This window comes from Chrysochloris asiatica, unplaced genomic scaffold (genome assembly GCF_000296735.1).
Source record: "Chrysochloris asiatica unplaced genomic scaffold, ChrAsi1.0 scaffold00071, whole genome shotgun sequence".
In the NCBI taxonomy this organism is placed as follows: domain Eukaryota; kingdom Metazoa; phylum Chordata; class Mammalia; order Afrosoricida; family Chrysochloridae; genus Chrysochloris; species Chrysochloris asiatica.
The window spans coordinates 3,095,407-3,122,440 of record NW_006408589.1 but is presented as its reverse complement, the minus strand read 5'-3'; the positions used below and the strand labels follow the sequence as shown (position 1 = coordinate 3,122,440).

Sequence of the window (27,034 nt, the reverse complement as noted above, 5' to 3'; positions counted from 1 at the left end):
TCTGAGTAGTAGGACGAATGAAGCACTGCCCAATACTGAGTCATCCTCATAATTATTGTTATGTTTGAGTCTACTGTTGCTACTACTGTGTCAATCCATCTTACTGGGGTCTTCATTTTCATTGATCCACCACTTTACCAAGCAGGATGTCTTTCTCCAGAGACTGGTCCTTTTTGACAACATGTCCAAAGCACAAGAGATAAGTCTTGCCATGGTTGTTTCTAAGGAAAAATTTGGCTCTGCTTCCAAAACAGGTTTGTACACTCTTATGTTAGTACATGGTACTTTCAGTATTCTTCATCAACACCATAATCAAAATGCATCAATTATTTTTTGATCTTCCATGTTCATTGTCCAACTTTTGCATGCACATGAGACAATTGAAAATACTATGACTTGAATCAGATGCACCTTAGTCTTCAAAGTGATATCTTTGTTCTTAAACACTTTAAAGAAATCGTGTGCTGCAGATTTGCCAAGTGAAATGTGTCTTTTGATTTTGTGACTGTTTCTTCCATGAGCATTGATTGTAGATACAAATAAAAGGTGTTATTATTAAGTGCTGTTGAGTCAGTTCTGACTCATAGTGACCCTGTGTAGGGTTTCCAAGGAGTGATTGATGGTTTTGAATCACCAACCTTGCAGTTAGCAGTCCAGTGTTTATCCTACAGCACCACATCAGGACTCCTAAAAAGTAAATACTTATGCACAAATATCCTCTGTCCAACTTTTATATATTTATGAGTGCATTCCCTCTCTCCATCCAACACTTCTTCAGCCTGTATTTCTATTCATGCATGTTATCATAGATCACCATCATAGCAGAATTAGTATTTACCTCTATTGCCTTTAACTCTTGCACTCCTTCCAGTGTCTTCCCTTGCCTCCATAATTTTTTTTTTGCCAATGTCCCTCTTATAGTATATTGCTTTTGCCTTTGTCCAAGTTAACACATGCCAAGTTTTTCCTATCGTATGTGGGTTCTCTTTTGACTCTTTTGGTGAATCTACTGATGCATGTAAGTGTTTAACTTTTATGAGGTTCAAGTCATCTAGATTGTCTTCTGTTGTTTGTATGTTTTCAACTATGCTTGATAGTATATTTATGACATGTATTGTTGTTGTTGTTGTTGTTGTTGTTGTTAGGTGCCATCGAGTTGGTACCGACTCATAGCAACTCTATGCACAGCAGAATGAAACACTGCCTGATCCTGAGCCAACCTCAACACTGTTACCATGCTTGAGTCCATCAATGCTGCCACATGGCCAATCCATCTCTTTGGGGGTCTTCCTCTTTTTCTCTGACCCTTCACCTTACCAAACATGATATCCTTCTTCAGCGACTGGTCCCTCATGACTTGTATTAGGGTTCCTAAATTTGTCCCTATTTTTAAATTGATGACCTTTATAGTTCTTGGTTTTATACTTAGGTATTGATACATAGTTATTAATTTTTTTATATAGTGTGATATATGGATCCTGTTTAATTTTTTTGCAAATGGATATCCAATTTTGCCAGTATAGGATATACATATACATACTTGTATTTAATATAAGTTTCTTATTTGCCTATATTTGGAGTCTTGGTGTGATGCTGTGGATTAATGTGCTGAACCACAAAGTCGGTTTGAACTGCAAATCCAGTGGTTAAAACTCACCAGCTATCCTTCAGAAACCCTTTAGAGGGATGCTATGGGTCAGAACTGACTCAATGGCACTTAACAGGAATCAACATTTTTGGGCCATGTTTTTCTTCCATTCTGACTATATATGTGTATATATACATATGCACACATATACATATATACACACACACACACGCACACACATATACACACACACACATACATTTAATGCCATTCATATGTTTACATTTAGATTGACTTATTTGGAGTACTAGTTGTGGCCCCATAAGATAATCACTTGACCTCAAGTTCAGTTTGAATCATAAGGTCAGTAGTTCAAACTAACCAGATGCTCCTTGGAAATCCTATACAGGGTTGCTATGAGTTGGAACTGACTCAATGGTACTTAACAGAAGCAACATTTCTTATTTGCTTTCTTTTTGTTCCTTCTGCTTTTGTTGTTGTTGTTGTTCTTGTTCCAGTTCTTTCCTGACTTCTTTTATACCATTTGAATTTTAAATTTATAATTATATATATATATATATATATATATATAAAACAAAACATGTGTCATTCCAACATTTTTTTACATATATGATTTATTAACATCAATTATTCGATTATGTTCTTGGCTATATCTGTATGTTTTTGCTTATCCTAGGGATTATGATAGACATACATTTTACAGTTTACCTGGAATCAATATTTTACCACTTTTAGTGGAATACAGAAACATTACTTCCATATTGGTTCTTTTATCCTGTGATACATAAAGCAGGATATTGTAACATATGTTGCAATATATTACATATGTTGCATAGGTTATAGCTACAGTCATTGAAAACCCCATCAGAAAATGTTATGATTTTTGTTTTGAACTCTCAAACACATTTTAAGAACTCAAGAGGAGAATAGTATTAATGTTACATTAAGTGTCTCTGAATTTCAGTTTCCCACAGTGGGCTCCCTCATGTTTCTTTCTGCAGCCCTTCTCCTGCCTCCCATATCAGTAATCTCAACTTTCTCATTGCCCTGAGACAGGCCTTATTTTGGATTGTGCTTAATCTCCAGGGCCTTTTTCTTGGAGTTATTAAAGGTGTGATTTTTGCTTGAGAAAATCACCAAACATATCAAAGGGATTTCCTTTTTCCTTTGGAGGCAAATGTATAGGATCAAACACAAGTGTTTTCAGCTCACTTCATATGGTTTTATACAATATATTTTCCTTAGAGTATGCTTGAACTGAAAATCAATCAGGTCCTGGGAAGAAGAAAGTGGGGAAGTAGTGTTATTGGCATACCTTGTTCTCATATATATGAACACTGCTATAAATACTTTCTTGTGCAGCTCTGAGTGTTATAACCTTTCTTGCCTCAGAAACATCTTCCTCTCTGTTTATACACACATCTATTTCATTATGCAACAATGCAAGTGCTATGTATATTTTCTCCTAGCCTCTTAGCTAGTACAGTGTATGCACAACACATGAACACTAACTGGAGTGACCAGACAATTTATTATGTAAAAAACCTAAAAACAAAACATAAACAGGAAACCTTTTTATTGTGACTTGAATGAGGTTTACAGAGCAGATCGTCAGTTTCACTTTCAACCAATCACATTTAGTTTCATTTCATTCATAGTCCCCTCAATGTATCATCACTTATCCCACTTCCTCCCTGTGTCTCTTGTTTCCATTCCTCCTTCTTTCCCCATCCTTCTGAGTTTTGTCCTTAGGTAAATGGTGTCCTTTTGATCTCAACTGGTTGACCGTTCTATGATATGTTTTCCCCGTTACGTACCTATTACTTGTCTGAAAATTGAGCCATGGAGTAAGTTCAGTTGAAGATCTGAAGGGTGGTGAAGGGCACAGTATTGGGATAACACTAGTCTCTGACCAGTAAACCTGGTCTTTTATATGAGTTTGACTTTTGTTCTACGTTTTTCTCTCACTCTACCCAGGACCTTCTAATGTGGTCCCTTTCAGTGCAGTTGGTAGGGGTAGCCAGGTACCATCTAGTTTTTCTGGTCTCAGGGTCATGGAGACTGATGTTTGTGTATTCCATTAGTTTATTGGACTAATTGATTCCAAGCCACTTCAATTTTCATCACTCTATTTTCTTCACACATGGAGAGACCAATAGTTGCACTATAGATGACCACTCATGTGCTTTTAAGGTCCCAGCTGCTACTCAGCAAAGTAAGATGTAGAACGTTATCTTTGTGGACTATGTTATGCCAGTTGACCATGTTGTCCCCTGAGACTGAGGTGACCAGCATACTTTTGAAAGTGGAAGGAAAGGAACACCAGTATTGCCAAGAGTTGGATCTCACTAAATGTATCCTGGTATGGTAGGATTAACACTGGGCTGCTAGCCACAAGATCAGTGGTTCAAACCCACCAGTTGTTCCTTGGTTACCCTATACAGGGTCACTATGAGTTGGAACTGACTCAAAGGCACTCAACAACAACAAAAACAAAGTGGATTATAAAACACACTGCAGCTGGGGAGAATGATCAGCAATGATTTGAAACCACAGCTGGGAGAAACCAGTAGTGACAGTCTTGACCCCAGAGGAATAAAGAGTCATTCCCAAGGATGAAATAATTCAGTCATTCAGAACCTTGTCCCTGCGTTAAACAAAGTTTGTTTGAGTACAAGCTCTGTTCATATTTACAACAACTTTGAAGGGAAGGTGTTATTATTCTCACATCAGAAATAAGATAGGATGCTTAGAGAGTGAATTGAAAAATATCCAAGATTTACCCAGCTAGAATTTGGCAGAGCGGACACTAGGACTTTGGTCTATTTGACTCCAGACATCATGCGTGTTGTTGTTGTTAAGTGCCATTGAGTCTGTTCCAAATCATAGCATCCCTGTATAGGGGTTTTGAGGAGCAGCTGGTGGATTTGAACTGCTGACCCTTGTGGTTTGCAGTTCAGTGCTGATCCTACAGTGCTAGAGGCCAAATAATCCAGAGGAATGAACACAAACTTTGATGGCAATGAGTCAAGGTTAAAATCCCAGTTCTAGTACTCTACCAGCCACAGTGCAATTGTGAGAGCCGTAGCTTATGTTTTTGAAGAGCTTGCCATATGCCCTACTCTGAGCTACATGTTTTCCCTATGTTATCTCATTCACACTTGACGATCACCCTATCATGAGATGCTATTAGAAATCACATTTTGCAAGTAGGGAAATAGTATATGGAGACAATCTGGAAAGTGCCATTGCACGGGATGCACACACCAAGTATTAGTGCTTCTTTTCTCCTGACCACAGGTCAGAACACTGGGTAGGTCTTGAACCATTGTGTGCTTCATAATATCGTTCTGGAAGGATTTAGAAGGTGGCCACTTATCCTAATGAATATGCCCACTTTTCCAGTTTTTCTAAAGGCTCAAAGATTGCTTACTATATATGTGTATTAATTTTTTTCCCCCAGGTCAAAATCTCTCCCACCCGCTCAATCTTTTCCCTCATTCTTAACACGGTTTTGTCCCGTGCAGTGGTTGTGGCCATGCATGAGAAACAGCAGGTGGTGCCAGATGACAGATGGTGTGGGAGCCCATTCCTCGGTGGGAGGGGGCGCGAGCAAAGGAGCAGGCAGGCAGCTGCCAGGAGCTCTTCCCTGCTCGCGCCTCTCTCAGAAGCTCCCAATCCAGACACACGCGAGGCGCTGTCCTTTCAGCACCACGAACTCGGGCTGAGGAGGGAGGACTTCGGGTCGTCCTCCTCCTTTTCAAATTGGCTTGAATCTGCTCTGACCCCCCCACCCCCCAAGAGTACCACACAGTAAGTAGGCATTTGTTTTTTGTTATTTTCATTCCACTCCCAACATTCTCCAGCCCCTCACCACCCCTTTCACCTCACAACAACGCTGTTTCGTCTAATAATGTTCTATCGGCAGGATTGACAAGAGAAATTCAGTTGTATGCTGGGCTTTTGGGCGTGGGGTGGGAGCCCTGTTTGACTTCCCAGGGAGCTGGAAAGGAATCGATGTGATTTGTTTATTTGGTTGGCAATCTTGTCGTATGAGGACTGCTAACTTTCGATGGAACCAGAAAAATATGGCCCTTTGCTATTGAGGAAATGGTGGCATTCCATAGTTGAATAATAAGACCAGGTTCAAGCCAACCAGCCTTAAAAATTTTTTTTTAGGAAACTGTATCTCATGAACAATTTGCCTGTTATATAAAAAGATCACTTATAGAGATATTTGACACATGTATTGTTGTTTTAGGGGGATTGCTCGGAAAAAAAAATCAATATAATAAAACAGCAATCAGAGTGGGGAGGTGAAATGGATCATACTGCAGGGTGACACAGAATAATGGATTTCATTTTGCACTAAGAATAAGCTTTTCCCTGAGATTATATGAAGACTTTAGCTGCAGTGTCTCAGATATTTTTTAAGCTTGTATTTTTAGCATATAGCTGGAATTTTCCTTGAGTATCCCAAATGTGAGGTTTGTTGAACCCCATGAGCAGGTGACATATTTTGATGATTAAAGAAGTTTCACTGGACAATAAACATCATGTCAGAAAGCCTAAAGGAAGACTGATAACTGATCTCTGGATTGAAAGGCACAGAAGTAGAGCCCTTGAGGATGTGCTGTTTTCTCTGTCACAAGCCCTCTCTTTCCTTGCCTTACCTCCCACTGTAACCAGAACCCCTGCTCGCCTTAGGTCTGGGAAGAAAGGCGCAAGGATGGTGAAGCTGAACAGCAACCCCAGCGAGAAGGGAACCAAGCCGCCTTCTGTGGAGGATGGCTTCCAGACCGTCCCCCTCATTACTCCCCTGGAGGTTAACCACTTGCAGCTGCCTGCTCCAGAAAAGGTAAAGCAGGCATTCTTCTGCTCATCCCCAAACTACCCCACCCAGGAAAATAAAACAGCAAGCCCTTTCTTCTCATCAGCTGAATATGCTCTCTTTCTTGTAAAATTGAGTCATTCTTCTCAGAGATACAATATCTCATGTGCTATTTCACATTGATGGTAAATGCTTATCATGCTTTTGTTGTTCACCTATCCATACAGGGACAAGAAAAGTCATCTTTCCTTTCTTGAGTTTTATCATAGCCGATGAATAAGCTTCTAGAAGGTGATAGAGAAAATCTGTCTTGCCTATTTGTGGGGAGGTGTTTCAGAAATTTATAGGTCTAGATTGAGAACAGAGAATAGGATTCAATCCGACAGCACTGAGTTTGTACTGCTAAGGTCCTGCCTCATGCTAGGAGTTGTTGATAAAAAGACAAATGGCAAAACCCCTAGCCAGTATAACTCTTAATTTAATACAGTACATCATGGCTATGCTATAGCTGAGGGTGACAGAGTTTGTGAGCCCACAGGGTGAAAGCAAAGAAATTCTTCCTTGTGGTGGAGGGACTGGGGAGGATTTACGTGAGGGAACTGAGCAGAGAGGTTAGGTAAGCTGCAGAGAAAGACTCTTTTGAGTTGGGTTTGTAAAGGTGAGTGGAAGTCTTACAGGTGGACATCGAAGGCAAAGGGCACAGATACACAAAGACACAGAGGTGTGGACAGCATTTGGGACACCGCAGGCTGGAGTAGCATGTCTTTGGAGGAGGCGTGGCTGGAAATGAATGACTGGCTGATGGCACATCTCCTGACATGGGAGTGGTCCATGAAGAATGGAGGTGGGCATTACACAAAGGCAGAAGGGAGGGTTCTCCCACAGACACAGGTGGGAAGCACATTATTGTTGAGCATCCCTCTGGGGTGATTTGGGGTTTTATGATGTATGCTTTTGCACACTGTCAGGAATGGACTTGGAGGCAAAGGATGGAGTTCCTTGTCTGGTGAGGGAACAATGGAGCAGTCCGTCTGTTTGATTTTCTAATTGGCATCTCCAGGAGGGCATTGTGTTCTTAACCAGTTGGCTCAGCCAATCAATAGTAAAGCAGTCAAAGCTAGATAAAGGACCTGGCTGATTGGCTGTGGGTTGAGTCATCTGTTTTGAAAGTACAGAGGTTGTCAATAGGATAACGTGTGTGTGTGTATGTGTGTGTGTGTGTGTATGTGTGTGTGTGTGAGAGAGAGAAATAAAGAACCCTTAAGTCATTCTGAGAAACTATAAGGTATTTGAAAAATAAATTTTGAATAAACAATCAGCAATAAAGAAATGGGAAGGGTAGAAGAAGGGACAGCATTGAGTACCTGCCACATGCTATAGGCTCTCTCTCTTTCGTTCTCTTCTTTGTGGATTGCATATTAGAATGACCTGGGGAACTTAAAAAAGCAAAAAGAACAAAACTCCAGACCATTTAGATCAGAATCTCAGGGAGTAGGACCCAGGCATTAGTATTAAGTCTTCTCAGGTTATTCCTATGTGTAGCCCAAGTTGAGAACCACTATGCTAAATGTTCATTACCCTTGGGAGTCAGGGATTATGCCCTCAGACTTATAGGTAAAAGGGCAAGGGATCAGAGAAGTTTGGTGAGTTATCCAAGTTCACAGAAGGAGTCAGTGTCAATGCTGAATTTTGAATCCAGCTTTAAGTGGCACATAGGGAGAGAGATGGGGGGCAGCTATTCTCTTCAGGTTTTGCAAGGCTCCAAAAGGAACGTTGACCCCTCAGTCTCCCAGATCTGCATGTCCCTGGCAGGTGTGCAGGGGGAAGAGAGTAGGGTGAGGTTATGTCTCCGCCTGGTCCCCCACACCCCTGAAGACTGTTCCCCCTACCTTCCTCATATGCCCCTCTAAGGGCTTCCTTTTTATCCTTGGGAGAGGAAAGAGGACTGATGACTCAGAGAGCTATCCCAAAGCCGATTGTTTTTGTTCAGTGACATATAGTCTGCTCTGATTCATATCAATCCTGTGTAGGGTTTGGGGGCTTCAAAACTTTTGAGGGAATAGAAATCTCATCTTTCTCCTGAGGAGAGGCTGATGGACTCAAACTGCTGACCTTGTGGATCGCACACAATCTAGTGCTTACCTTATTGAGCCACTGCAGGCTCCGTATCCCAAAGTTAGGAGGATAAAATATCATTTATCATGGTGGACATGCATGGAAGGGGAAATCAATTTGTCCTGCATTGGAGCCCAGTTTGACTGCAACCCCTACAGGGATCTTCCTCCACAGGGGCCCATCCCCACAGGGACCCATCCCCATAGGGCCCCTTCCTGACTGGAGACCATTCCCATAGTGTGCCTTCTGATATTCATGACAAAGTCTTTTTAGCAGGTGGACCTCAGCTTCCTTCCCTGTGAAATGGGGAGGATCATACCAGCCTCATCACGAGTCAGATGTGGCCTCATATGTAATGTGCCTGGTGCAAAACTAGCTAGGAGAGAAATATGTATTATCTTGGGGTGCTTTCTGAATGTTAGAAGTTATTCTAAGCTACATGTGTACACACACACACACACACACACAATTTTGTGTTATTCTCTTAATAGTTAATAAAAATCAATAAGGGAACTGTTACTTTAAGGACTCCTTGTGGGGTATTGTAGGGTAAACACTGGACTACTAACCACTGGGTTGGCAGTTCAATCCCACCTGCTGCTCCTCAGAAATCCTGTACAGGGTCCCTATGAGTTGGAACCGATTCAGCGGCATTTAACAATAACCACAACATCTTAAATCTAAATAATAGAGCTGAGGAAACTCAGGCACAGAGTGGTAAAGTAACTTACCCAGGGCACCCAGCTAGTAAGCATTCGACCCCAGATGTAGAACCCAGGCAATATAGCTCCAGAACTTTCCACCTTAGCAGGAACAAGGGGCACGCTGTCTTGGACTTTCACAGACTTAGGCTCTCTACCTGAAGCTCAGTTGTTAACTCATAGTGTGACTGAATTGAGTCACATCTCTTGCCTTAGACCTATCTTTTCCTCCGTGAGTCTGTAATTGCATTAGCTGTTTTCTGTACCAGTAATTAGATTTTATGATCTTTACAAGAGTAAACAAGTTTTCCCTCTGGCATTAGAACAGATTTGTTAAAAGTGAATTGCACTCAAGAAGCCAAAACTCAAACCAACTTCCATCAAGTTGATTCTGACTCACAGTGACCCTGTAGGTCAGAGTAGAATTGACCCATCTTTGAGGGATTATCTTTCTTCCACAGGATAGGTGGTGGGTTTGAACTGCCGACATTTTGGCTTGCAGTTTAGCACTTAACTATGATGCCACCAGGACTGCTTCATGAAGCCATATGTTAGCAACACAGGCTCAGAGCTACCACTCTTGTTGTTGTTGTTGTTAAGTGCCGTCGAGTCGATTCAGACCCATAGTGACCATGTATAGGGTTTCCAAGAAGCACCACTCTAGGTGGGTTCAAATGCCTGCTCTAGCTTCTACTAGTTTACTTGGGCTAAGGCCTTTGGAGGATTTTCATTAAACTGTGGAGACTTCAGTTGCCTCATGTGTAAAGTGGGGACAACAATATTGGGGCTCACCTTACAAGGCTCTGCTATTTTTAGTCATGGTGAAATTGGTGTAAACTCATGACAACCTCATGTACATGCCATCTTCAAATGTCAGCAGGGTCCAAATCCTTGTTGGTTTGCTCAAGTCTTTGTTGTAGCCACTGTGAATGTTGAGAACATTTCAATCTAGGGGGCTCTATCTGACAATATTCTCATGTGATCTATAGGGTTTGCTGAGTTTTGGAACTAGAGCATTAGGCCTTTTTACCTAGTCTCTTTTAGTCTGCAAGTTCCACTGTTGATATTTGAACATAGCTTCTAGTATCGTAGTACAAGTCACCACCGTACAGCAAACTGAGTTCTAGAGAAGATGAAATGAACCCCCAACACATAGCTGTCAGCTCTTTAATTACATTTCAGACAGATGATAAGTACTGGTTATCAGAAATAGAGTATAATTTGATCCTGAAGTTAAATAATCATTTTCCTTGGTGAAAATAGAAAATACAGAATGTATTTTATATGTAATGTTCACATTATTTTTAGCTGTATTGACTAAATACTCTTTAGTATATGAGATATGTATATAAGATGTATGAGACATGCATGGAGGAAATGAAGGGGTCCAACATGTCGGAAGGACTTGCTCTGGGCTGGGGATAGGGCTATGTAGACACTGCTATATCAAGTGATCTTCCCAACAGCCCAGCCAGATGGCTATTAGTGCACCCATCTCATGGATAGAAAGACTGAGACTCATGACAGGCTGCCTTGCACAAGTTTCACAGACAGAATGAAAGAGCTAGGTTGGAACCCTGGTATATCTGATACCCTAACTTTTTTCTCTGCATAGTGGTGACTTCAATAATGAGAATTTTCCCACCCAAGGAACACTTATTCAGACTCTCCATCCTTTAGTATGACCATCACCAGTTTGACTCTTCTTTGAACTCTCCCCTGAGCAGACTCTTGACATGCCTTGAGGGCAATTCCTAGAGAGGACACCACAGTATCCAGTGCTGTATCCTTGCTGGGTACTGGAAAGGCTATAAGCCCAGGTTTGTGGTTGTTCTCCTCTCCTCTTCTCTCTACCACTCCATGTATCCTCCACACTGAACTTGAGAGAGCTTCCAAGAGTCATGTCCAGTTCCCTTTCTGGTAGAAACACCTATTCAGTCCCTCATCCTCACAGTAGAAACACCTATTCAGTCCCTCATCCTCACAGTATACAATCCTCAAGTTTGTATCTGGATGTTCCTGGCCCTCGGCCTTCCACTTAGACTTTGTATTTTGCACACAAACATCGCAGATTTACCTAGAGCAGTGGTTCTCAATCAGACTTTGTCTCCAGGGGACATTTGGAAATGTTTGGAGACATTTTTGGTTGTCACAATTAGGAGTGAGGAAAACTAGTATCTAGTGAGTAGAGGCTAGAGAAGCTACCAAACATCCTACTGTGCACAAGACAAAGAATGATCTCACCCAAAATTTCAACAGCACTGAGGTTGAGAAACCCTTTGTTAGAGTGTTCCACACTCTCAGGGTGTTTTGTTCCTCTCCTTCCTTGTATATCCATTCCTCCACTTACTAATGCCCCTCTCCTGATGAGCCATTACTTATCTTTATTTTTCTAAACCCAGTCTAGATGCAGCTCTCCCGGATACCTTCTCTGATCATCCATAAGTATGACTATAATGGTATACATATATATTGTTGTGAAGTGCCGTCGAGTCGATTCCGACCCATAGTGACCCTGTGTAGGGTTTCCGAGGAGCAGCTGGTGAGCTTGAACTGCCGATCTTGCAGTTCAAATGGTTTTGCTGTCTGGCGCATTAACCCACAGCACCACACCAGGACTCCATATATATAATGGTATAGTTGTAGTTACAGGTATAACTCTAGCTGTACCTTCTAGTTTGATAAGATATTCATCCACTCACCCATCCATCCATGCATCCCTTCAGTCATGCATCCAGCCAGCAAATCTCGTTGATGCCCTTTCTGTATTCACAATAACTCTAAGGGTGCTGTGCAAAGCAGCTATGGACATGCAGCTATGAAAGGCAGCATGACCGCTGTCTTTATGGAGCTTTCCATTTAGTGGGGAAGACAGACTTAAAACAGGTCATTACACAAGTAGAAATAATTAATTGCAAATTGTAAGAAGGGCTCTTAAGGAAATAATAGATGTTGTGTTGTAAAAGAGCACAGACTCAGGGGAACCTAGTTATGATGGGAGAGTGGTTGGAGAAGTCTTTCTGGAGAAGTGATCCAGGCTGAGGCCTGGAGAGTGAGCTACGGTGGGGAGTAGAGGGTGGGCGGAAACAGCATGTGGGCAGGGTCTGCAGCAAGGCAGAGACTGTGTATTGGAGGAAGAGTCAGGGACACTCAGATCTATTGGAGCATGAACAGTGAGGGGCAGAGTTTTAAGAGATGAGGTAGGCACCAGCTCATACGGGGGCTGGTGAGTTTTTTAAAGAAGGGTTTAAAGTTTTGGACTAACAGAATCAGATTTCTATTTTAGGAAGATAACTCTGGATGCTGTTGGCCTCCCACAGAACAAGGGACAGAGCCAGCCTCATGCTTGGTTTTGCCTTCCAATGAGTTCTTTCAGTGTGTCACCAAGGTAGTTCCTGTTCTCCATTGTCTGGTTTAAGTCACTGTGTTAGACTCAACTTTTTTTTTTTTTTTTTCCCCATAACAGAGGGGGAGAGAGATCTGACTCTAAGCAGTTGGGTTTTCTTCAGACCACGGAAACAAGCTCTTGAGAAGCTGTAACATCAAATTTTGGAACATGCTCCATTGCCTGTGGTTTATCTAAGTAATCCAATAATAACATACATCAGTGTCCTCACAATCATTCTGTGAGGCTGCTACCGTTATCCCAATTGTACAGATGCAGAAACAGGTTCAGAAAGGCAAAATGCATCTCTAGGACATGCCACAAGACACACCTATTCTAAGTAGAGCCAAGATCAACACCCCGGTGTGCCTGGAAGATGTCAGCTAACTAATGCCAGGTCACAGGAAGCAAGCCACAGACAGGCACCAGCCACTTTGGCAAAGCCCCAGATGAATAGTATGTGGTCTGGGAAAAGTCTCCTCTTGATTACTTAGTCTTCATCCAGTTCTGGAGGAGGATGGCTCACCTACTGGTGGGAGGAGAGGATCGCAAGCAGTTAGAGATCAATGATCAGGCATGTTTCAAAATTTACATGAGAGACTACATGTGTTCTGTAGTCCTAAAGACCGTGGTTCAAATCTCTGCTAAACTCTTCACTTATTATGTGAGTTTAGACAAGCCTCTTAGCATTTCTGGGTTTCAGTTTTTCACCTGTTACTGAGCCTGGTATTTATCTACCACAATGACTGTAGAGGAAAATGTGAATGCTGTCTGATGGCACCCAGAGGGAGCTCACTAATGTAGGTTCCTTTCTTTCACTGCACACTGGAGTATATTGCTTGAAGATGATATATCTTTGGAAGAAGACTGGAAAAGCAAAACAGGCTGAAAAGGATGGGGTTGCAGTGGTGGAGGTATAGATATATGGGTCCTGGTCCTCCATTACAGTAGATTTAGTGGGGCAATAAGAAACAGATGGACTCTGAAGACTCCACTCCTGTCCCCGAGCCCTGCATATCTTCTTGGGCTTTGCTTCACAGAGTTTAGTTTGCCCCCAGAGACCCAGGACCAGCCTTTCCTTAAAAATCAGCAGAAATGTACATCTCTGCAGGTTCCAGCTCATAGATCACCTGCTTTTTGTACAGACTTCTGAGGGAGGAGTCATAAACCACCCCAAATTGGGACAAAGGCATTGGTAAGGAAATTGCAGTAAACAGGTATAAGTAAAAAAAAAAAAAAGCATATTAACAATTATTTATCATTTTAAGGCAAGCTAAACCCTATATAAATATTTGCCACTATTATAGTGGCAAAATAATAACAAAATAAAACGTTTGATAACCATTGTACTTTGACCCAAACCAAAGTCATTTCAATCACCTCATATGCATGAGAAGGTGGGCTTCATTAAAGTAACACAGAGGAAAGATGGTTGCATTTTGATTATGGTGTTGGTGAAGAATACTAAATACACTGTGGATTTCCAGATGAACAACCAAACAGTCATAGAAGAAATGCAACCAGTATGCTCTTAGGAAACACTGACTCTTGACATATAATCAGATAAGACCAATCCTTGGGAAAACATATCATATTTGAAGGTTTCCCTTGTTTTTGCTAACCACAAATTTGGTGTTTCAAAGCAATCAGCCCTCCTTGGAAATCTTATACAGGGTCACTGTGAGTCAGAATCAACTTCATGGCACTTGTAGTTGTCATTAAGTTGGTTCTGACCCATAGAATTTCCAAGGAGAGGCTGGTGGGTTTGAACTTTCAGCCTTGCAGTTAGAAAAAACATGGGGAACCTTTAATGAAATGGGTCGACACAGTAGCTGCAACTACGAGCTGAGACATATTGAAGATCGTGAAGGTGGTGCAGAACTGGGCAGTATTTTGTTGTGTTACACGTCAGGTCAAGGTGAATGGAACTGACTAGATGATACTAGCATCAACAGTATTGATGATGCTGACGGCAAACAGGTCTTCTCAAGACACTCTGGGGTCTGTCACTTGGTGCTATGACTTTAGAGGGCATTTGGCTGTGTTTGTAAAATTTAAAGTGTATGCATTTGACTGATATAACTCCTGCTAGTAGAACGTATTGTTTTTAAGGGCTGTCAGGTTGGTTCTGACTCATAGTGACCCTGTATAGGATTACCAAGGAGAAGCTGATGAATTTGAACCACTGACCTTGTGGTTCAATTAGACCTTTCAATCTAATGCTTTATCCCACAGGACCACACCAGGACTCTTGGACACCACACCAAGAAGTATATTTGTTCAAATATGCAAAGATATATGTATAAACTGGAAGCTGTTGGACTGTCCCATGAGAAAGGGGTTGGTTAAACAAACTCTGGAGTGTGGAAGTACAGTGCTAAGCAATCATTATGAGAAAAAGGCAACTCTGAACATGTTAATGTGGAAAGAAACAACAGACACATTGATCAGGTAGTAACACTTTAAAGAGGAAGCTGTGCAGTGACCCCCATTTGTAGATATACATATACATACACATACATGTGCATGTTTTATACTTTGTAATTCATAAAGCAGTTCTGGAAAGCACACAAAAACTGTTAAATGTCTAAGGGTAAGGCTAGAAGTGAGTGGGAGCTATGTGAAGACTTTCATTCTTTAATTTTCATCCCTTTTTGCTATGAGAATTACCCAATTTTCTATTTTTTAAGAAGTCATTCCAATTTCCTCACCCAGTTGGTAGGGAACAGCGAAGTCCCTTGCGTGCTGACATTTTGCCTTGTGGAACATTTTACCTTGGGCTAGTATCAAGCTTTAAAGGTTGAGGGAAAGAATCAAATCCAAAGAGATGGATTGTGGGGTGAGGGGAAGAACTGGAAGATGTTCCCAACTAAGGACCCCATCACCTCTTTTTAGAGATGGAATTCACTTGATGAGCTCATTCAACAGTATTTATGAAGACTCAACAACATTATGCATCTTGAAAGAAAAGCCTACTTGTAAAATAATCAGCCATTGAAAACCTTAAGGAGCGCAGTTCTACTTAGACACACACGGGGTTGTCATGATTTGGAGATGACCAGATATCATAGGACAAGAGCTATATAGGACATCATTCTAGAATGATGACCTTATTAATGGTTGACACTTGGACCTGAGCCAGAAGCTTAGAGTCAAGTTAGGGCTCTGCCTCTTAGTGACTATGTGAGGCTGTGAAGTCATTTCTATTCCCTGAGACTCAATACTTTCCTCTGTAAAATGGAAACAATCACCCTTACTTCATGGTGTGGTTGAAAAGATTGTAAACACTTTGGCGCAGTACTAGGCACATAGTGGTTGCTCAGTAAATGGCACCTTTTTTTTTTTTTAAAAAAAAAACAAAACAAAACATGACAGGTCAGAAAGAATATGATATCCTTGAGCTTGAATACTGGCTCCACTACTTGCCAGTCATTTGATCGTAGACATGTGATTGACCTCCCTTAATTTGTTTCCTCATCTGAAAATGGAAACAATCATGATTATTTTAAAGGAGGAAAGTCCTGGTGTGGCGCTGCAGGATAATGCACTGGACTGCAAGGTCAAGTTTGAACTGCAAGGTCAGCAGTTCAGACCCACCAGCCACTCCTTGGAGACCCTGTACAGGGCCACGATGAGTCAGAACCTACTCAACGGCACTTAACAACAACATTTTAAAGGAGGAGTTCTGATGTGATGCTGTAGGATTGTACTGGACCACAAGGTCAAGTTTAAACTGCATGGTCAGTGGTTCAAACCCACCAACCACTCCTCAGAAACCCCACACAGGGTTGTTATGAGTCAAAATCAACTCGGCGGCACTTAACATTTTAAAGGAGAAGTTCTGATGTGGTACTGTGCCATAAGCACTGAACTGCTAATTACAAAGTCAGAAGTTCAAACCCATAAGTCGCTCCTTGGAAGCCTTGTACAGGGTTGCTATGAGTTGGAAGTAACTTGACATCACTTAACAACAACAAACACAATTTAAAGTATAAATGTGAGTCTTGGTAAGAATGTTGTAAGGAGAATTATGAGAATGACATGTGTCCATATAAGTAGACTCCTCACACAGAGTGGGCCCACAGTAGGTGCTCTGTGGAAAGCCATTCAGACTCCTGGCTCTAAACTTACCTGTGCTGCAAGGATGAGCTGAAAAGGGATGGCTGAGATCTATTTTTGGTCTGTGCAAGTCCAGCTCATAAAAATGCAATCTTATTCCTTGTCAGCACTTTTGCACTTTTATTTATTGTTCCTGCCAATCCTGGGACTGTTCCATGTGGGGACCACTTCATTATTGATAATCCTGGGAAGTAGTATTTAAAATTTTTATGATCTGTACTTTATGCCATTCGAACCACCATGTATTATCTGGCCTTGCCTGTGAAGGGGGAATTATACACAGACATGAGGTCCTTTCAGGATGAATAATTTATCCCATTTTCACAATGTCAATTATGTTAAATTATGTTCTTCATATCAGCAGCAGGCAGGACAATGGGAAGCTGATGTGTAAATATGAAAAGAAATCACATTTGTGACTTTGCCCAAATCTACAATGATATTTGAAAACCTGGAGCTTCATTTTTCCAAATATCTATACAACCCCACTTTTAATAATAAAATGAGTAGAAACAATTTTCTTCCTCTTGACTCTACATTCTTCCTACCCCCATTTCTGTTATTAATCAAGGAACACAGGGCTCTGTTTACTCCAATTTTTTTCTAACTGTGAGAGAAAGAGGACTTTCTAGCATAGAACCTTTCTTGGCAAATTTATTTTCTCTGTTCTCTACTTATGCAAGCTGATTCCTCCCTGGTACAATTAATAATGATTGGCCAACATTTTTTATGTTTCTCCTTTCAGAGTACTAAAAAAAGAAAAGTAACTGTTACTGGATCTTTGTTTTATAGAAGGGACATGTTTCTGGCTCATTCCATAGAAACAGAACACCAAGGCATTATGAAGCCACAAAGTTAATTCTAGTAACTTTGAAGGGCTGCATTTTCCCTGCTCTGTACCTCTCTCCTTTCTACTCAAAGCTGGAACATTCTCCAGTACTTGTACTGTGCATCTGGAAAACCAGTCCTTGTTTGTTCATGGGTCTTCCTCAGCTCCTCATTTCTCTCAAGTTAATCTTCAAGATGCTTAGCATGGCACTGAGAGTCTGACTGCCCCTCAATTTCATCCTGGCATCCCCTCACCTCATCCACCCTACTATCTGGCCATTCAAACCTTATCTCCTTGTGGTTCCCTAAGGGAATATTCTCCTGGGTGTCTTCTGAAGATTTGCAGCGTTCTCTGCTTCCTTGGTCTAGAAAGTTCTTTTCTGGATGTGAGGGTACAAGAATGGAGACAGACTCTGGCCAGAGCAAAAGCCTGTGGAGAGATGATAATGCCTCAGACTAGAGTAGTTACAATATGTCTTCATTTCTTAGTGCTGTTGTAACAGAAATATCACAAGTGGGTGGCTTTAGAAAACCAGAATTTATTATTCTCATAGCTCAGGATGTTTGGAGTTAAAATTCAGAATGTAGCTGTAGGGGAAAGGCCTTCCTTGTCTATAGTCTCAATAAGTTCCTTGGCATTCTTTGGAATTCCTTGGTGTTCCTTAACATCTGTCTTTTCCCAGTTGGTGTCTATGTCTATTGTATTTTTCTTATAACTCAGAAATGATAAGATTTAGGACCCATTTTATGCTGGTATGACTTAGTTAACATAACAAGAGAAATACTCTTATTTCCAAACAAATACAGGGGTTAAGTATCTGGCCAGAAGGGGTGAGGGGAAGACACATTTCAATCCATAATACAATGTAACTGGACAAATGGGAAGATTCAAGAGAAATTTGTGAGGAAGTAGTATCTGATGCTGGAACTGATCTTGGGAGTAAAGGAAGGGGAGGGATCATGATATTTGATTTGACATAAATAATGGTATGGGTAATGCCATTTTCCAAATTGAAGCTTACATGAAGGGAAAAAAACACACAAAAAAACCTTTGAGAGCAGTTGGTTTTGAGAGGTGGGCCAAGAAACACAAAAATTCTGCTATGAACATGCTAAGATTCAGTGTGTAGATCCAAAGGAAAATGCCAACCTGGGTAATCTGAGTGTTTTGTTGTTTCTGTTGATAAATGTTTCCCAGTTGGTTCCAGCACCTAGAGACCCTGTAGAGGGTTTTTAAGGAGCAGTTGGTGGGTCTGAACTACCGACTTTGTTGTTAGCAGTCCAGTGCTTATCCTACAGTAGTACAGGTGAGGTCTAAATTGAAGATATAATTTTTTTTTTTTTTTAATTTCAACCAATCCTACATTTTCTTTCATCTCAATGATTAATCCCCTCCCTGCAACAACAGTTATCCTGCTTCTTCCCTGTGACTTCCCTTTTACATCTCATTTTTCACAAATCATCAAAGCAAAAATATTTGATGTACACATACAAAAGAATACATGTGTATTCATTTAAATGTCCAAAGGGCACATTTTGCAAGCCAACCTCCTGCCCACAGGCACACAACCTTTCTCAGTCCATGGGCCTAGAGCCCTCAGCTGCTCCATCTCTCCATGCCATCACCTCTGCCACCATCTCTGCTGTTGCTGAATTTTTAGATAGGATCTCCTGCTCCACTCATGCTCTTCTTTCTTGATGGTCCTAGCATCATCTGTTCCTGAAATGAAAGATTAACTACTCCCTCCTTTTAATTACTCGTCTTCTAAATTACAGTTGTGCAAATCACAATTATTTCTGCTAACAGTTAGTCATAATTGAATCATAAAATCCTATCACCATCATCCCCATCTCCTTTATCCATCTAGAAAACAGGAAAATTAGTGCTGTGAACTTTCTTGAGTATATTGTTCAGTAAGCCGATTTTTCTGACATGCGGGAAATCTATTGATATTGGTATGTTTATTTAGTTTTTATCCAGGTAACTAAATTCTAAGCATGTTTTAGTTCATATTTTTGGAGTATTCTTGTAACGCATTTGTATTAGGTAGAAAGACTTGGTCTTCAAGTTACAGAAAACCCAAACTAAATTAAAATAGGTCCCAAAGAAAATATATTTGCCCCCAAATTAATGTGCTGAACTGCAAGGTTGGTATGAATCACAAAGCAGGTAGTTCAAACTCACCAGCCACTCCTCAGAAACTCTAAACAGCGTCTCTATGAGTAGGAACCATCTCAAAGGCACTTACAATAACAAGTGAAAATTTCAGGGTGGCTCTAGCTTCCAGCTAGGTGTGATCTAGAGGCAAGGGTGTCATCAGGTTCAATTCTTGAAGGTTCCTCTTGCCTCTGCACTCCTCTCTGTTGTCTTTGTTCTCATACTTGTTGTTGGTAAGTGCCCTTCAGATGCTTCTGACTTAGAGCAACCCTGTATAGAGATGCTGAGGAGTGGCTGGTGGATTTGAACTGCTGACTTGTGGTTAGCAGTCCATTGTTGATCCTCCAGCACCACACCAGGAATCCTTGTCTTCATACAGGCTTCCCCTAATTGTGGCAACATTTGCTACAATGGTTCCATAATTCAAGTCCTCAGCCAGAGGAAGAGCACATCTCTTTAGGGAACACCCATGGAGAGGGAGGTGGCTTCTTTCCCCAAAGTCTTAATCAATATCATCTCATACTTCATTGGTCCACATTGACTGATATGACCATCTCTGAGTTAACCACATCTGTGATCAACAGGGGTGTATGTGCTTATTGACTTAACTTGTTCAAGAACCATCCTGGCATTAAGGAAAGGGGCCAACCCCACCAAATCACGTGGATGCCACAGAGTGGGGCAGGAGTGAGATCCCAAAAGGAGTATCAGGAAGCTTTTGATTGGAGCAGGAAATGGGTGGTAGAGAAGAAACCTCAAATCATTTATTATAACAGGATACCACTGTCTGTAAAAAAGGAACTCTGGTAGTGTAGTGGTTACCAGTCGGGCTGCTACTCTCATGCTTAGCAGTTTGAAACTGCCAGCTGATCCATGAGAGGATGAGGCTTTCTGCTCCCGTAAAGATTTACAGCCTTGGAAACCCTATACAAGGTTACTATGAGTTGGAACTGACTCCATGGCACATAGCCACCACCACTGTCTGTAAATAATGATTCTTCATTGTCTCCTTCCAACAGTTACATTTTTAAAGTCTATCTCCTGCTTCAGCATGTTAGCTAGAATATGTAAGATCTAATGCATTTACAAAGAATGATGAAAATGGTTTTGAGCATTTTATAAGCTTTAGAAAGGATGTTTATAAAAATAGAGAAGCAGGGGGAAGAACCAAGAAGCAAATGCTTCTAATCACTTCTTATACAATGTGAAGATTCCCTGGATCAGTTTAATGGCTATGGAACTAGGAGGAAGGGATAGAATCAATAAATAGTTGAGATGGTCTTGGAGATGTGCCAAGGTGTATGATTGCTCTATTGCTGTGTGGCTTAAAACAATACCAATTGGTTGTCCGATAGTTTTCATAGGCTAGAAGTCCAGACATAAATTAGTTGGTGGTCTATGTTCTGGGTCTCACAAGTCTGAAGTCAAGAACTGAATTTGGCCAACAACCTGAATGAGCCTGGAAGAAGACTGCAAGCTCCAGATGAGAATGAAGCCCAGTGTACACCTTAACTTCAGACTATGGTTCACATTTTTTTGATGGCTGTGAGCCAGGGGTTGATCTCAACTGCCCTGAGCTCCTGCTCAGATGGCTGTCTGATATGTCAGCTTACTTCTTCAAGGCAAGTAGGGGAATCTCTCTAGTCTGTGATGACAAAGTTTTATATAAGAGCAGAATCATCGGTGTGACTATGCATAGGTCCTGCCCACACTCTTGAGCAAGGAAATTTTATAACACATGTACATCAAGGAGTGGGAATTTGGGGTCATCTTAGAACACTGACTACCACAAAAGAAAACATTCTTGCCCCAAGGCTTGTAGTCTAAGGCTTGGTGTTACAATTCAGACTGACCAGGAAACTCACTTAAAAATAGACACTGAGATATGCTACAACACTGACATCTGAAAATGGGGATGTTAAGTGCCGTCGAGTTGGTTCCGACTCATAGCTACCCTGTATAGGGTTTCTGAGGATCAGCTGGTGGGTTTGAAGCATTGACCTTGCATTTAACTGTCTAGTGCTTATCCTGCATTGCCATGCCATGGGATATTTTTGTTGTTGTTAGATGCTGATGATGAGTCAGTTCCCACTCATAGAGACCCTCTGCACAACAGAATGAAACACTGCTTGGTCCTGCATCATCCTCATAATCATTTTCACACTTGAATCTGTTGCTGCTGCCACTGTGCCAATCCATCTTGTAGTGGATCTTCCTCATTTTTGCTGACCCTCCACTTTAACAAGCATGATGTCTTTCTCCAAGGATTGGCCCCTGCTGATAATATGTCTGAATTATGGGAGGTGAAGTCTTGCCATTCTTACTTCTATGGAGCATTCTGGCTGTACTTCTTCCAACAAAGATTTGCTTATTCTTCTGACTGTCATGGTATTTTCAGTATTCTTCTCTAACACCATAACTCAAATACATCAATTCTTCTGAGGTCATCCTTATTCACTGTCCATCTTTCACATGCATAAGAAGCTATTGAAAATACCATGGCTTACAGGTGCACTTTAGTCCTCAAACTGACAGCTTTGCTCTTGAACATTTTCTTTTGCAGCAGATTTGCCCAATACAATATGTCATCTGATTTCTTGACTACTGCTTCCATGAGTGTTGACTGTAGATCCAAGCAAAATGAAATCTTCAGCAACTTAGATCTTTTCTCCATTTACCAGGATGTTATTTTTTGGTCCAGTGGTGAGGACTTTTGTTTTCTTTCCATTAAGGTGCAAGGAAACTGTAATTCTCAGGTTGTGAATAATTCTAAGAAAGTGATGTGGATTCAGAGAAATGATCAGAACATTTAAGTAGTTATGCAGTGGTAATAGTTAAAAAACAAAACAAAACTATTACCACTACACAATCTGGCAGTTGATCTAGTGATAACTCCAAATTACTGATGATTAAAATTTATTATTTTTTAAAATACTATAAAATACTTGTTGTTAAGTGGCGTCAAGTCGGTTCTGACTCACAGCCACCCTGTATAGGGTGTCCAAGGCTTTCCAAATCTCTGCAGGAGCAGAAAGCCTCATCTTTCTCAGAGTGGCTGGTGGACTTGAACCACTGACCTTGTGGTTTGCAGTCCAGTGCTTATCCTCTAGAGCCACCATGATCTCATAAAATACTTGTACGTATATTATTTGATTTAGCCCTTTCCAGACTTTTAAAATTAGGTAATAATAGAAACATCTAGTTTATGAGCTGTGACTTAGGATTCGCAAAGCTCTTTTAGTTCTCTCAAATTCTGACTGTCAGATTCTCAATGCTGTTCATGTGTCAGAAAAAACAGACACTTGTGGACCACGTGCGAATTCATCCTTCTATTTCTTTGACCATGTGACTCCTTTTGCCAAAACTATCTCTCTTGCATTCACATCCAGCAAACTTCTATTCATCCTTCAAACCCTTTTTTAAAGGTATGGAGGTCAGGGAAATTCTTGAACAGCATTGTTCTTAAGCAGTCTTGTGTTGTTCTTCATGAGTTAAGTAGAGTAGATCTCCACATTGACAGACACAATCAAGTTCAATTCCGTATCTTCCTAGGACATCAATGGAAGAAAATGTGACAGAACCCAGTGACAGTTCAAATAAACACTTGTTCTTGCATAAGTGTTATGAATGCTTAGCTTGTATTTGTAACTACTTTAAATCTCACAGCCCAGTGGCATGGCTTTGACTATTTCCCCATCTTATAGATGAGAAGATGCACATGTGTGCAATGAAATATTATGCTACATCAAAAGGCAAAGTGAAATAACATATTTGTTTACATGGAAAAGTGTTAATATAGTGTTGTATGATAAAAGCAGGTTATAAACTAGTTCATGAAATATAAATCTACTTCACAGATGGAAGTCTATGTGCCTAAATAGCAAATGGAGTCTTAATGTGGCGCTGTAGGATAAACACTGGACTGCTAACTACAAGGTCGGTGGTTCAAATCCATCAGCCGCTCCTTGGAAACCCTACGCAGGGATTGCTATGAGTTGGAACTGACTTAACGGCACTTAATAGCAACAACAACAACAAATACCAAATATATATGTTGTTGTTGTCAAGTGCTGTCAAATCGATTCTGAACCATAGCGACCCTGTATAGGGTTTCCAAGGAGCAGCTGGTGAGCTTGAACCACCAACCTTGCAGTTCAAACGGCTTTGCAGTCTGGCACATTAACCCACAGTGCCACACCAGGACTCCAAATATATATGAACTTTAAAAAGTTGATGGAAAATTCCATTATGTTTTAATTCCATTTTTTCATAAACTCTTTGACACTGTCTCATATAATATATATTCATACCTATGCATATAAAAGGAAGCACCGCAGTTCTGTATGATAGGCACTGGACTGTGAGCCACAAGGTTGTTGGTTGGAGCCCACAGGGTCTCTATGAGTTAAAAGTGACTCCATGGCACTTAGCAACACTTAGCAATGAATATGAAAACATCTTGAAAGGTGTAACCAAAATCCTCATTGTCTCTGTTGGAATGGAGCAGTATTTTGAATGATTTGAATTTTTGTGTGTATGTTTGGGAGGGGAATTATCATTTTCTGATCTTTATGCAATGCATAGTAAATTTTAGTACTAAAGAAAGAAAAGGAGAAGAAAATAAATGCTTCTAGTCTCCATGCATGCTAACACTGCTCAATCATTCCAGGTGATTGTGAAGACAAGGACGGAATACCAACCAGAACAGAAGAACAAAGGGAAGTTCCGAGTGCCGAAAATCGCTGAATTTACGGTCAGTTTCTTGATGGTGTAACAGAAAAGAGTAAAGGTAAGGCTGGCTTCAGCCAGCTCAGGACACCACATGCTAGTGGAGTAGGTCCTGCTGGGAGCAGTAAAAAGACAGAGACTGTTTTGGGAGGAGGTCTTGAGACCACACTGTCAGGGTTACCGCTCATGTGCTCTTCTATTCAGGAAGCTCTGATCATTTGATCAGTGTTGAATGCCTCTTGAATTCCTTCTCTTCAGGTTCCCTGGTGGTATAGTGGATTATACGAATGGGCTGCTAACCACAACAGCAGTTCTAACCTACCAGCTACTCCATGGCTGTCTGAGTCCATAAAGATTTACTGTCTCAGAAATCCTGGGGAGCAGCTCTGTTCTGTCCCATAGGGTTGCTGTGAACCAGAATTGGTTCAGTGGCAATGGATAAGCTTTTTCCTTCTGCTCCTCTCTCTCTGGTTTTCTGTCACAATCTGTAGGAAATGTGTAAAGAAACCCAAGTTTTAGTCAATGGAGATGGTTAAAACAAATAAGAGAAAGGAAAAGAAAATCTGGTTTCTCTTTGGTAAAAACCAAATGGTTGACATCCTATTTCTTGGTGAAGGGGTCACTAACTGAGACAAGCTGCAGGAAGGAGCAGTAAAGCATGTTCTGGTAGGATGTCTGGAGGTACCTCGGGGAACTGAGAAGGGTTGCTGGCAGCTGAGGAGAGTTCAGCATGTGCAAAGGTCCTGAGGCATGTGGGAGACTGGTTCAAAAACTCACTAGCAATAGAGGCAGTGAGGCTAGGCTTTGGGAGCTGGGTGTTGAGGAGTAGGGAGTGGTGGGGAAGTGGGGTGAGATGGGGTTTGCAAATGAGACTGGGAGTGGGAAGAGCAGAGAACAGCAGAAATGAGGCAGGAAGGTTGGCAGAGAGCAGACAATTCCATGCTTTATGGGGTATAGGAGAATTTTGATTATATGCTAAAAGCACCAGAAAGCCCCTGCAGACCTCAAGAAGGAGACAGGTCAGACTTAATTTGGGTCTTGAAAAAGGATTCTACAGGGTGAATGAAATATAGTGGGCAAGAGGGAGTGTGAGGAGACTATCGTTGTTGTTGTTAAGTGCCGTTGAATGGATTCTGACCCATAGCGACCCTGTATGGGGTTTCCAAGGAGCAGCTGGTGAGCTTGAACCACCGACCTTGCAATTCAAATGCCTCTGCAGTCTGATACATTAGCCCACAGCGCCACACCAGGACTATTGTTGTTGTTAGGTCAGAACCATCAAGTCAGTACCCACTCATAACGACCTTATGCACAGCAGAATGAAACACTGCCCGAACGTGGGCCAACCTCACTACTGTTGCCACACTTGAGTCCACCGATGCTGCCACTTGGCCAATCCATCTGTTGGGGGTTTTCCTTTCCTTCTCTGACCCTCTACCTGTAGACTACTGCAAATGTCCAAGTGAAAAATGATGGTGGCTGATACAAGGATAACATGTGGATGGAAAGATGTAGGCAGTCATAAGAGATACTTTGTTGTTGTTAACTGCTGTTGAGTTGGTTCTGACTTATACCCACCCTGTATAGGGTTTCTGAGAAGAGGCTGATGGGTTTGAACTGCCAACCTTGTAGTTAGCAGTCCAGTGCTTTTTCTACAGTGCCACACCAGGACTCAATTTAGAAGGCAAAATGAGTCACAGAGGCAATAGAAGAAGTGGTTCTGTGTGTGCGTGGGTATTGGGGCAGTCCAACTAGACTTGAGCTCGGGCTCTGCCTTATACCAGCCCTGTGACTCCAAGAAATTCACTAGCCTTCATGTATCAAATGGAAGTAAGAATAGCAGCTATCTCCTATGATAACTGTGAGGATGGCTTGTGGAATGCATGCAGGCAGAGCCCCTGGATCTGGATATGATAAAGGTACAATACGGTTGCTGACCACAAGGTTTGCAGTTCATGCCCACCAGGGAAAGACGAGACTGCCTGATGCAGATTTAGTCTCAGAAGTCCTGTGCAGGGTTGCTATCAGCCAGAATCAACTCGATGGCAGTGAGTTTGGCTTTGATTTTGGTCTGTTGTGTCAGTGGTAACTGGGGATTTTGAAAGTGAAAATGGTCCTTGTTTGGTTACCTAGGAATGGGAGTATGTGCCATTGGTCTGTTCCTGTCTCTAAACATCTTTCCTCTTGTAAAACTAAACTGCAAAGTGTGTGAGCCTGAGGGGGTAGGGTGAACCATTGTGTGCATCTCTGGGAAGGTGGCACTTTTCTGGTTGCTGAGCCCTGGTGGTGCAATGATTTAGCACTCAGCTGCTAACTGAAAGGCTCCAGTTGGTCCACAGGAGAAAGCTGTGCAACAGAACACTGGTACCTGTGAGGTGGTCGGGTTGTAAAGGATGGATACTGATAGCTAATGCATGCATACCAGGCCAAGAGTCAAGCTGATCCGTCCCACTGGTGAAAGAGACCATCAGAAACATGCCCAGGCTCATGTACAAGGTTGTTGATTGCAATGTTATTTATTAAATCACAGTATTTCAAGTGACACTAGACTTTTCATGAC

General features: G+C 41.5%; 1 protein-coding gene across 1 annotated transcript in view; it reads left to right on the top strand.

The window, feature by feature from the left end:
- Positions 1-5,296: 5,296 nt before the first annotated feature.
- Positions 5,297-27,034, top strand: part of LOC102840974 (neuron-specific protein family member 2-like) — an 88,507-nt gene continuing 66,769 nt past the window's right edge. The window contains exons 1-3 of the mRNA XM_006864796.1: positions 5,297-5,422; positions 6,317-6,467; positions 24,416-24,499. Coding sequence (XP_006864858.1) covers positions 6,339-6,467; positions 24,416-24,499 — 213 coding nt within the window. The 5' untranslated portion in view covers positions 5,297-5,422; positions 6,317-6,338. The remainder of the gene's footprint in view (positions 5,423-6,316; positions 6,468-24,415; positions 24,500-27,034) is intronic.